General features: G+C 26.5%; 2 protein-coding genes across 3 annotated transcripts in view; one reads left to right on the forward strand and one right to left on the reverse strand.

The window, feature by feature from the left end:
- Positions 1-1,035: 1,035 nt before the first annotated feature.
- On the reverse strand, positions 1,036-3,645 carry LOC112682386 (WD40 repeat-containing protein SMU1). The gene is made up of 10 exons (XM_025552962.1): positions 3,447-3,645; positions 3,307-3,373; positions 3,008-3,151; positions 2,801-2,915; positions 2,522-2,710; positions 2,190-2,419; positions 1,903-2,126; positions 1,711-1,812; positions 1,463-1,646; positions 1,036-1,407 (listed from the first exon to the last, which is right to left on the reverse strand). Exons 1-10 carry the CDS (start codon positions 3,470-3,472, stop codon positions 1,156-1,158), a joined length of 1,533 nt encoding a protein of 510 aa, XP_025408747.1. The 5' UTR covers positions 3,473-3,645; the 3' UTR covers positions 1,036-1,155.
- A 193-nt stretch (positions 3,646-3,838) lies between these two features.
- Positions 3,839-13,210, forward strand: part of LOC112682387 (protein roadkill) — a 49,710-nt gene continuing 40,338 nt past the window's right edge. Inside the window, exons 1-2 of one of the 2 annotated variants that reach the window (XM_025552965.1) lie at positions 3,839-4,022; positions 4,170-4,217. The gene's annotated coding sequence lies outside the window, so the exon portion shown is untranslated. Of the gene's footprint in view, positions 4,023-4,169; positions 4,218-13,210 lie in introns of those variants that run through there. The other variant, XM_025552967.1, reaches the window with a different exon arrangement.

Genomic DNA, 13,210 nt, shown 5'->3' on the forward strand with positions numbered 1-13,210 from the left:
TTTTTATTTTGGAATAAAAGAGTTGGTTATCATTACAGCGATATATATTATTTGTCTATAAATTCCACATTTCTACAATAAAAGGCAAATGAAAGTTTAATAAATTACTCAGTTCTTGGAAGTGGCTTGATATTTTAGATATTTATAAACTCTGCAATATTATGTCTGTGTCTATACTAAATTTAGCCAATGTGCAATAATTGTTATTCTTATATTTAACATCAATTGTTCACCTCGTATAAGTTAACTGAACTAGTAACATCTATACTTGTTTGTTCAGTAACAGAGAAATTTTTTTTATCGTATACGCGCCTTATATCTGTCTGTCAATTTTCTTATTTATTTGTGCGATGTTAAAAAATATAATGGCACCAAAGAAACAACGAGCCCAGGTACGTAAACCATCTCAGAGGTTACAACAAATATTTTTGTAAAGGATCTCAATCTGGAAATCAAAATTTTGTTTCCATCGCTGAAAACTGTGGTATAATGAGGGAAATTAATATGGCTAATCGACGTTTATTCAACAATGCCCAGAGTCTCTTAAAAAAAGGTTGATAATAATATATGTGAGCAATGTAATAGTATGGTTAACAAATTTATTGGCGGAAAAAAAAAACAAATTTGTCTCAAATAAACACATATAACACAAGAGTAGAGGCAGTTGTTATTACATTTAATTCACAATCGTTTTTATGTACAATTTAAAAATCTATAACTAATGCAAGTCCAGGTAATTTAAAACAAAATAACCACCTAAATATTTATTTTTTAAATTATTTTTATAAATTTCTTAACAAAGTACCTTCCCTTACTATTACACACACACACACACATATATATATATAAAAACAGGAACATTTGGAAAACAGTCTTTATCTGACACTAAAAGGATAAGGGATAATAACACAAAACGAAGAATTTTATTTCCTAAAAATAAAATTAATTTTAAATCTTATGGGCCTGACAAGAATTTAGTTTACCTACCATATATTTTTTATTGGTAAATATGTTGGTGATAAATTCATAAATACATTAAAAATGTAAAATATTATTAATATATTCCAAAGTGTACATAAACATACTGAATAAGATTTTATATATTTATAGTTGAATTATATACAACTATTTAAGTCAATGAACTTGAAAACTAATTTAAGGCTTCCATAATCTAACCATACCATCATCACAATAGGTACACAATAAATTTTGATGAGGATGATGTGTAAGTCCAATAACATCTTTTTCATGTACTTGTAAAGTTTTTTCTAATTTTCCACTGTTTAATGAAAAACAGTATAAATTATGATCTTCAGCAACTGCATATATCCAATCTCCCCTGGGTGAAACGGTTGAACATATAAAATTGCAACCTTCACGTTTCCCACTAGTAAATGATCTAACAATCTGTGGAAAATATTTTATTAAAACAATAATTTTATTTTATATGTAGCAAACTTACTTGGCCTTGCATATTCATTATTACTATTGTATTGGAACGGTTGCAAACAACAAAATGATCCTGATTTTTGGGGAAAAGATGTACATTGTTAACAGCTACATCAGCTGCTCCCATGGATTTAAAAGTATGGGTACATTCTGTGGTTTTCACACTCCATACTTTTACAGTGCTGTCACTAGATGCACTGCACATAATTATAAATAATAAATATTTTTTTAAAATTGTACAATAGTCTACAAAATATTTACCTAATTATACTATGACCATCAACAGTGTATATAACTTCATTAACAAATGATGTATGTCCTCTAAATTCTTTAAGGGTTTTACCAGATTTCAAACCATGAATTCTATTTATTTTAATTACATAAAAATTAACATTATAAAAAAATACACATTTGAATAATAGAATATACATTATTTATAGTTGGGTATTTTACCTTATAGTCATATCAAATGATCCAGTCAATATTTGAGTATTATCTCGAGAAAATTGAACGCAAGTTACCCCCAAGACATGAGCTTTTTCAAATTTTCGCATTACTTGTCCAGTCATAATTTTCCAAACTGTCACTTTTCCACCTTGAGAACCAGACACTAACATTTCACTGTCACGAGAAAAATTTAAACTCAGAACAGCATCGTCCATTAACATAAAATTTTCCTATAGTGAATTATAAATAATTTCAAATAAATCGATACTATAATCTCAGTAAATTAATATTACTTGAGCCTGATATTTAAGATCTTTTCTTATCTTTCCTGTAACAAAATTGTACACTTCAATAAAACCATCAACAGTGGCAGCTACTAGAAATTGGCCATCTGGTGAAAATCTAGAACATTCAACATGAATCTTTTGGACAAATTTAATTTGTTTAAATAATTGAGTCGGGAATGTTTCTTCTTCTAAATCTCGAACTGCTGCTTTACCTCTAAATAAATCAATGGATGTACCTGTCAGCAAATATTCATTTTTTCATTAGACTATAATGCAAATATTTTATTTAATTAATCTGAATTAATTTAAATAAAAGCTAAAAAATAGTCTTTAAATACCTGGAGGTAGGAGACCTTGATGTTGTTGCCATTTTAATGCTTGACCCAAAAGAGCTAGAAGCCTAGATGAAGGTACTACAGATACTTCACCAGCTAATGACTGAGCAATAGCAATTCTACGTTTTTCTTTAGATGTGCCTTCAGGATATGCTTCACGAGGATCAAAATATGAGCGAGCAAGTAAATTTTCTATTAAAAAAAAAAAAAAATACTTGAAAACAATTTTGTATACAATTATACACACAATAATGTATTTATAATTGTATAATATAAATTTACCAAGGTGTATATAACGATCAGGTTCATGTTGTTTTAGTGCAATCATAGGATCTGTTTGACGTAATAGTGATCGAGCAGCACCAAGTTCACGTAATTCAATTAGTTCAAAAACAACCTATTATAAGAAAAAACATATCGATAATTAAATTGTTAAATATATTGTTGCGTAAATTCCTATTTAATTAAAGTAAATAATAAGCAACTAACTTGTTCATATAAATCAATTAATTTACTATCAGGTAATTTCAATGACTGTACTGCTTTTAATACTGTGTCCCAATGACCATTATGAATGTCAGCAACAAACCCATCAATACTGTCTACTGTATTTAAAGATACACTAGTTTCTTCCTGAAAAGAAATTAATATAATTTCAATAATAAATAAATTAAATAGTAATAAAAAAAAATAGTATTAAAAAGTAATATCAAGTAAGTTTAATAAAAAATAATGATATTAAAATAAAAACATAAATTTATGCATTATAGTAATATAGTAAAAATTACTTGAAGGGTTTGGAGTGATTTCAATAGATTTGATTCTTTCAGATATTGTTGTATGAGACGAATGACACTGTAAGCAAATTTCAATTAATAAATTTAAATTTAAAAAATGTGTACGCATATTAATAACTAGGATTACGCACTCTGCAGATTCGATTTCAATAGACATTTTGAAAAATAGATAAAAATATAATATCAAATTAACTGAAGCACTAAACACACAGTCAAATAGTTATAAATTCATAAAATAAAATAAAATTGGCTAAATTACTATATTAATACACTAAACTCTATTGTGTAGGAATTGAGAACGCGTCAAGACGCTACCTTTATATCAAGTATTAACCAATAAAAATTGATAACAATGATAACAATTATAAATACATTCTAAAATACAAACAGATTAATTTGGTGGAGCTTATGTGTAACTACAATTTTGATAGAAGTTTGATAAGAATCCGCATTTTACAACTAAATTTCGCAATCCGATTTTATATTAGTTTTCAATTGATATTCATAAATATTTACTCTAATAAAATGTTATTAACAACTCTGATTTCGTTTGTGTTATGATTTGTATATATGTAATTTCTGAAATTTTTCGCTTTTTAAATTGAGTTGGTAGAGTATAAGTATTGTTGCTTATTACATTAGTGTCAAGGTTTTTCAAATAGTGTATACCTCTTCATACATAAAAAACTCACTTAAAAGTTTACCAGGTAAGTTTTATATGTTTGTTTGAATAATTATTAAAATCTTAACTCCTGTGATTCAATATTGTTTTACTAAAATTTATCTGTTTCATAAGCTAATATAAAATATGTTGAAAAGTTCAAATTTAATTATATAATGCTTTTTGATTTTAGATTGTTCAACAACATTTCAATTATTGATGTGTCATCATCAACACTCTGGTAAGTTAAAATTGCTATTCGTGTTCATTTTTTATTTAAATTCAATATTTATGTACTACACATGTATCACCTAATAATTACTTCCAAACTCACAAGTAACTATTAAAAATATTGGTGTAAAACTTACTTTTTAATGAAATAGATAAAAATTATATGTCCCAGTATAATTATTTATGATTAGTGAAGGGCTACTGGGAAAAACAATAATAGTTAATGTTCCTAAACTGTTTAATATTGCAGTTTTAAAGTTTCAGAAGTCAAATAACTTAGAGATAAAATATGAAATAATTAATATTTAATAAAATGTATAAAAAATAAATTAAATTTACTTTTTAAAACAAACGACAAGATGATATAATTATTAGATTCTTAATTTTTTTACTGTAATATTTTTCTATGTGGCCCTTTAAATGTTATTTGGGATAATTTATTAGTAAAAAAACATCATTATAAGTTAAATTAATCTATAATTATCGCTAGTTTTACGTTTAAAATGAGTATGAAATAACAGTTATATATATATATATATATATATATATATATATATATATGTATTAAGATAATTATGTAAATATATTACACAATAAATATTGTGAATTATCTATTTTGGTACTACATAGCATTAGGGTTCTGTATTTTGAATTTGGTATTACATTTTGTTGCTTACATTTACTTATTGTACTTAATCTCTACATCATACATGGTTTTGTATAAACTATAATATTTTTTTATTTTTGAATTTTAATACTTATTTTCATTCATTAGGTTCGGTTTCAAGGGGGAGCTATGTGATCTAAGTCCGCCTTAGATATTAGGTAGAACCATATCGGACGTGATACTCAAAATATTTAAAAATTAGACATAAGAAAGACTGTACAAATCAATATACGCTTCAAATTATGGCAGTTACTGACTTTTCTAGCCCTTCTTTTTTTCATTTCTAAATCCGCACTTGTGTCACTTACCTAATCTATTTTATATATGTATATACATATTAGTAGTTTTTAGATTTTATTTTATGTATAATCTCATTTATATTTTATGGATGGTTTTGTATTTCTTTAATGTAAAATACTTACAAAACTAAACTGTATCATTAAGTGATCATATTTTCAGGGTTTACTTCAGGGTAAAACCGATTCATATATATATACCACTGCCCACAGACTGTGGCAACTGGCAATCACCTCCTCAAAATTTTTTCAAATTAAAAAATTATGCGTTTATATTAGGTACCTTTATTATAAATTGTATATTTATGGTGTTTTATTTTAAATTATAACTTACTTCTTACTCCTGTAGCAAAGTCCATTTATACATTTAAAAAATACATACATATTTTGTTAACTTCGACTTTGATGCTGATATTTATTATAAAGAAATAAGAACCATTTACGTTATATCTAATACAAATATATAATAAACAGCATAATTCTAAAAACATAAGTGGTTATTTAAATTTATTACAAAAATCATAAGAATCGTAAGACAATGAATTTTTATAAAAACATTTAAATTGTCACTGAAAGATAAATCTGATTATAAAATGTAACATAAAAATAATAAATACATCAATACTATCAATATATATTAAAATAGATATTATAGTATATTATAAGTGTTTTCTTAAATTAAATGTTTGGTCAAGGTTGAACTTAAGCCAGCAAATATATCAGTCACTTCTTCATTAATTATAATGTCAGACTCGCGAGTTATGAACATTAAATCTTATAATCAATCTTGTGAAATTGTTGTATATAAACTGTTTTTAACAATTCTCAATTTCGAAAAGGTCCTTTTTGGAGTAATACTGGAAACAGGCAATGTACATGCTATTTTCAATGCTAAATATAAAGTAGGAAATATGGCCCAGACACGCAGTGACGGTGATAGAGTTTTCGAGGCCCTGAATAAAATAAATTTTGAGTCTTATAATTTCTATTAATAAAATATTTTACGTTCAGTTAAATCAGGACCGCAAAGCCTTAACTTTAATTTAAGGCGTGGGGCCCTGGGCAACTGCCCCTATTGCCCTTCCCTCGCGCCGTCTCTGTAGACACGTAACAATCATAAAATGTTGAAATATTTTAAGTAAACTTCCTATATTTTTTTATTTATTATTTCCCATATCAGACTATGTTGTTTTTTTTCATCATTCATATCAGTTTCCTCAACATGCACTTTATGTATAAATTTGAAATTTTCACTCATTGCGTCCTCAAATTGAAAATATAATCATAATATAATAAAACTGTTTTGAATAACCTTGATAAAGATAACCATTTCAGTTATTTCAATTCTTTTCAGTCTTTCATGAGGATTTTTCACAATAATTCTAAATTATCAAACATATTAACTGCATCTCCGGAACTACTAGCAACTACTACAACAAGATTCAGACAATTTCCATAATACTAAATGTAAATCGCTGAAAGATATTCTTGTCTTACTAATGCTTGTAATCCTTTATATGAGTTTTTTGTTTTGCTAGTCCCATCATAACATCTTCCAATCCAAATTATTTTGAAAGCAAATATCTCGAAAAACTGAAAAAAGTTATTTATCAGTAGTTAAAGATGACTTTAAGCGATAAGTCATTCATGTATGACAGTAATTTTTTAATTCAACATAGGTATTTAACATATAATAAATGCTAATTGCTAATGTCTCTATGTATCAAATGTGGTATCACTAAAGTGATACCTTGGAAATACTAAAATATTTTGATTCATTTATTTCTTTAATTATTGTTTTCTTTATACAATTAACAAAAGAATTTATGAAATTATTTTGATCAAGAGATAAAATTGGTTTCATTCCTACCTCGAGACTTTAGCCGATCCATATATATAACCAACAAAGGTGAAACTGCTCAAAAGGATTTTTAAAATTACCTCTTATATTTTCTCTCCAATTTTTACGATGTCCTTTAAATGCTAAAGAATGTTTTCCCAGAAATAATGTTATTTCAATTAAAGATTTCACAAATAACTCGGTTTTCAGCAACTTCTCTTATGCTCGTATATTTTTGGAAGAACTAGAATTATTGATTTTTAGTTTAACAATAATAGCTAAATTTATTTGTGATTTAGTTTTTTCACGTAAAGCCGTGTAAAGTCTTTTATTCTTTGCCATGCACGAAATTATTCAATTGTCCTAGCCTTTTGAATATTTTTTTACCAAAAAGCATAAAATAAATGCAGTACAATCTACAAATATTATATTGTTGGCTATTTTTGGAACAAAATGTCAATTATCTGATTTCGACGGTTATATCGTCACCCGTCGCTTGACGGGGGCAAATCATCGTTGAAACTCCTTACTCGTTAGCCGCTGTAAATGATATAATAGGACTTCCGATGAATTTTCATTTCTTCCACTAGTCATAGATTAAATGTATGTATGGGCGTATAAAATGACATAAAAAACATATAGACAATATACATTATTAAAATAATAAATAATATAACATATGACACATGTATAAAATTACTTGTCCTGGGTGATTCATCCTTGCCTAGCTGGAACCGCTGAAACTACGAGTAATAAAATTTGGACAGTAGTTTCCTTTTAAGATGTAGAAACCCACTATGAAAGGATTTGTCAAAATTCAACCCCCAAAAGAGTTAAAAGTTGTTAAATATTGGAAATGTAATTTTTTGGCCTTATTGTCAAAAAGAGGGTTGTATAGGGTTTAATTCGAGCCTTTTCCGCTAAAGCTACTTACATTGTTAATACGTCAAGTATGATCATGACTAACATAGCCTTATAATATAGAGTAAGTTATAATTAAATAGGTTACATTTTATTTCAAAATTTCTCCGATTATAATTTTATTTTACAATTTGTATTCGAAATAATAAAATACACTACATTTTTGACAATTTCTGGTTGTTACAATACACGGACAAGACATCTAAAAACAAATTTTATTACAAAAACCGGTAAAAAAAAAATAAAATAATGTGTAACAAAAAAAAACTGCACACGGGTTTATTATAAAAATAATCTTAGTATTATTAACTTGATATGTGTAATAATTTATAACTTTAAAATAAATTTTATATAATAATGGTCAGGGGCGTATTAATGGGTGGTGAAGAGGGGGCCCGGGCCCTCGAAATGAAAAACACCATTGTTAAAGATTGTAATTTTTAACATGGATATGTCTTAATGCTGGGGTTTCCGAAAATTTGTCGCGACACTAAGAATGTTGCTTATGCGATAATTTAAAATTGTATATTTATAAAATATGTTTATTCTTTTAAGAAAATATGTGGTGAATTTTGAGTGACTCTAATAAAAAAATTGTTTATTACAATTTAGTTTTTATACTTTTAAAAAATTATAAATCATTAAAAAAGTCGAGTTTCTTATTTCTCTGATGGTATAAAAACAGTTGAGAAGTCTTATAGTGTTAAAGTAATTTTTTTCGTAATAGTGTGCTTCCTCCTTCCCTTCCCACTAAAAATCAAATACATAATCGGCCCCCTCCGAAATGAAAACCTATATACGTTACTGATAATGGTAAAGTTGGGAAAACCAATAAATGTATTAATACTTCAATGTCTTTTTTCAAAATTCGTCTAATTTTTAGATCTTTTTATTCTATATCCAGGGCCGTTCAGAGGGGAGGAGGAGGGCAATGGGATCGTTTTGCCCCATGCCCCATTCTTGGAATATTTTTTAGGGAGTCCCCATAAAGTCTTGATGTTCAATAATTAACAATATAGTCTTGATCACACTGAGCAATTTTAAACGCTGCGTGTCGGCGATTAAAGTCGCGCGCGTGTGAGCGTATAGAGAATTATCCGATTACATTGAGCGATTAAATTATAAATAATAGGAATAGTATTTAATTATATTATGTAAGTATGTAATGCAGTACATGAATTTAAATGAGCTTGATTGGTTAAGGTTTGGAAAAATACGTTTGCAAACATTTTGTTGTTCTTAGTGAGTATTTTGTTTATTACATCTTATTATTATGGTCAAAGGTCCCCCCAAATTAAATTGCCCCTGCCTCGAAAAACTTGGAACGGCCCTAGTTATATCTATTTATTTCTGTATTCTTAGAAAACATTATGCTTCAAAAGATAAATAGTTAATAATTAATTATTAATTATTAATAATAATAATACATTGATCAAATGAAGATAGAATAAGGAACGAATATGTGAGAGATAGCATTGGTGTAGCGTCATATGATTGTATTTCTGTCAGTTGTGTTCTGTGTACCGTTGTATTAATTCAAGTAACTCGTGCGAGTGCCTATGTTTATTTATCACCACAATAAACGCCGAATGGGATGCAGAAAATCGATACGAGTGGATAATTAGGACAATGGTGCCCGACCCCAAATAGTCGGGAGAAAGGCGAAGGAGAAAAAGATAATATTAATTATAATATTAGTTATATAGTATAATATATTAATTAGAATTGAAAAATACGATAAAAATAAGTATAGGTATGAATCAAATAATTATCACAATAAAGGATTCATAGGAATTAAAAGGTAACAAATCTCCGATTTTAATTATTTCATTTTTAGATACAACCTATTTATTAAGAATGGATATTCACAGGAAAAATTCCAAATTACTTCATTATGACGTCACTACACTATTATTACAAAATAATTTTGAATTTTTACTGCCTTACAAATGATCCAAATTTTGAAAACAATAACAATAATATTACGATGAACGTAGCATAGTTGGCATTAGAGGGGGGGCACGAGGGGGCAGTTGCTCACCCAGAAAAAACTTATCATTTTGCCCTCCCTAAGTTAAATATTATTTAAACAATTTTAATTTTTATAAAATATTTATGTTAAAATTATGTTTGTACAATTATATAAGAAAATGATTCATCATGTTAAGTCAAATCAATACTATCAATATTATCAATATTACCATAAATTAATAAAAACTAATGTACATTGGTTAAATATACTATATTGTTTATTTAATCTATACTTAATCTAAACATAACATACATATTACATTGATATCAATTGATATATTTATCGTCTTATCAATTATCATATACATATATAAATAAGTAAAAACATATTATATATTTAAGTTGAATGTGAGTTAATTTTTAATTTACCAACTTAAAATATTGACTTATAAAAGTCAAAACAGTACATCTAAAACGGATGACTTAAGAGGGCGTAAAAGTGAAAAGAATATGTAATACACACATAATGATCCGCATAACATTTGTCGACCGAGGCACTCAACGATTCAAAAAAATGTTTTTAATTTAAAAAAAAAATATTTATTTTGTGATATTTTATACTAGATAATAATTGTGATATTGATCCATGAAAAAGCCAAAGGGGGGAAGATACTCCTACTCCCCTCTACGGACGCCGTTGAGTATGGATACTTACCTTTCTATTTTTATCTATATGATAGTCTGAAAGTGGCATATGCGAATTTCAAATCATAACGAAATAAAACCGATCTACAATAATAAAGTATAATAAAGCTTACTTTGAGTGTCTGTCTTCATTAAAGCTATAAATTACAGCAACATAGATACACTTAATTATTATGAGATAAAATAACTATAATTGTATACTATGTCAGTTTTACAACAGTAGTGTGTTGCACATGTTACCAACACTAACATTTTTTCAATTTATAATATAATACTCAGTGAACAGTTTTTTAATTTTTTTTTTAAGATTTATTATTATTTACCATGATTTCAATTATTGTGTGTTTTTACTCTAATTCTAAGTATTCAAAAATTTTATAGTTTGAATGAACGAAAAAAAACATGTTAATATTGGTCCTAATAACTCTACACAAATAAAAATTATTATATAAAATGAAAATGAAAATTATGTTAGTTTAGATATTTTATATATGTATATATTACATACATAATGGTTTTTTAAGTGTTTATGAGTAGTTGGTTTACAAACTCATCTAAAAAACAATTGTCATTAATTTAATTTAATTATTAATTTATTTATTTAACTATGATGAATTTGTTTGTTTGGTCATCTAACTGATATATAATTTGAACTGACAAAAAGTCATCAATAAATACTTAGTATCTACAACTAGTTTTTTATAAATCAGGACCTATATATACCTCTCTCCCCATCATGTGAATTTACAATTGCATTTCACTAACTGACATGTAAAATAATCTGTTTTTTAAAATGATGAAATATCATTATTCATCCTTTTCAAGTTAATACAAATTGAATCGTCCTAAGGATACCAATACAAGTCTTAAGATATGGTTTATAGTTTTATCACTAGTATTTTGAGTGAAATTCAAAACGACAAAAGACAAGTACTTGTTCTCTATATATACCTGCCTTTTTTTTATTATAAACCTATTATCATTAATTATCATCATACACACTAAAATTTTAAATAGTATATTATAAATAAATACACACACATACACATTACACATACATATATATCGATGCGGAAGGAGATTATATAGAAGAATATTAAACTGTACGAAATGGATCAATACATTTTTTAAAAAAAAAGAGACCCATTTCTTTTGGGACAAACCTTGTATATATATCATGATCAGGGGCGCAATTTCAATGAAAAAACGGGGGGGAGGGTGCTGAAGCCCTTCTATCTTTTTCATGTTCCTTATTGGTTATAGACACCCGCAAACCGTACAATTCAACAGTTACTAAAATATTTGGTAAATATATGAATATTTCTAAATTTAAACTGTTCAATTTAATTTTATATTTTTATTGCACGTATAACGAATTACCTGTCTATAAACACAAATGTTTTATCACATGATCACTTAGATTCTGACTGAAGCGAAGAATATTATGGTTTTATAATGATGTTTGTATTTTATTTGTTTAACACTTTTTCGGATAGAAATACTGATCCAAAAGTTTTTTCTAGGACTTTTTTAGATTTTAAATTGGCATGCGGTGTTACTTTAGATAGGTAATTTTTTTAAATCATAATAGTTTTTCTAGACGTGAGGAAAAAAATGTCCTGAAATGGTAAAAAAACGATGTAAATAAGACTTACACATTTAAAATTTTAGTTTTTTAGTCATAATCCCAAAAGTAATGTGACTAGAAACTTGAAATTTTTGTCCTATAGCAAAGATATTTTTTTTTTCGTATTGCGAAATATTTTTGTATTGTATAAAAATTTATATATTTATACAAAAAAACTCAAAAACTATTATGTTTTTCTATACATAATGAGTAATGAGTATTTAAATGTAAATGTAAATGTAAATTTAAATTAATATAAACACTTTTGGGGGTGCTAATTTGGAAAATTGGGGTGCTAAGCACACCCAAGTCCCTCCAAATTGCGCCTATGATCATGATACTTAGAATTTAAATGATCGGATAATAAAATAATTAAAAAATTAAATTAAAATTAAAAATTATTAAATGGTTAAAAATCGTAAATTAATATACCTATATTATACCTATATTATACCTATATGTATAAATAAATAAACAAATAATTTATATTTGTTTTCAACAGACTTGGGTAAAACACTTTTTAAAAGTATTTAGAATAAATACTCGAATACTTACAAAAAATAGTGTTCCGAATATGTATACAAATTATATTCCTAATACATTATTTAGAATACTTCAAAAGTATTCCGAATACTTTTAAAATACTTCTAATTTTCATACTATAAAAATAATAGATGTCCACTCAATAGAAAGATTTGAAATTGTAGACTAAATATATGTTATTTTATTGTATTTTTATATTACATAACTGTTATAGTTTATGGTTTACAACAATAATAAATACCTGATATTAGCTTATACAAGATACGACGAAGAAGTAATAAAATCATTTAAAAAAAAGATGATTTAACGGTATTCGAAATACTCTATTCAGAATACTCGTTATAATTATTCCGAATATTGTATTCGGAATACTACCCAAGTCTGGTTTTCAGATATAATAATACTCCAAGCTAAGCTTTTATTTATTTATTTC

The sequence above is a fragment of the Sipha flava genome, unplaced genomic scaffold (assembly GCF_003268045.1).
Source record: "Sipha flava isolate LNK unplaced genomic scaffold, YSA_version1 202_pilon_pilon, whole genome shotgun sequence".
In the NCBI taxonomy this organism is placed as follows: domain Eukaryota; kingdom Metazoa; phylum Arthropoda; class Insecta; order Hemiptera; family Aphididae; genus Sipha; species Sipha flava.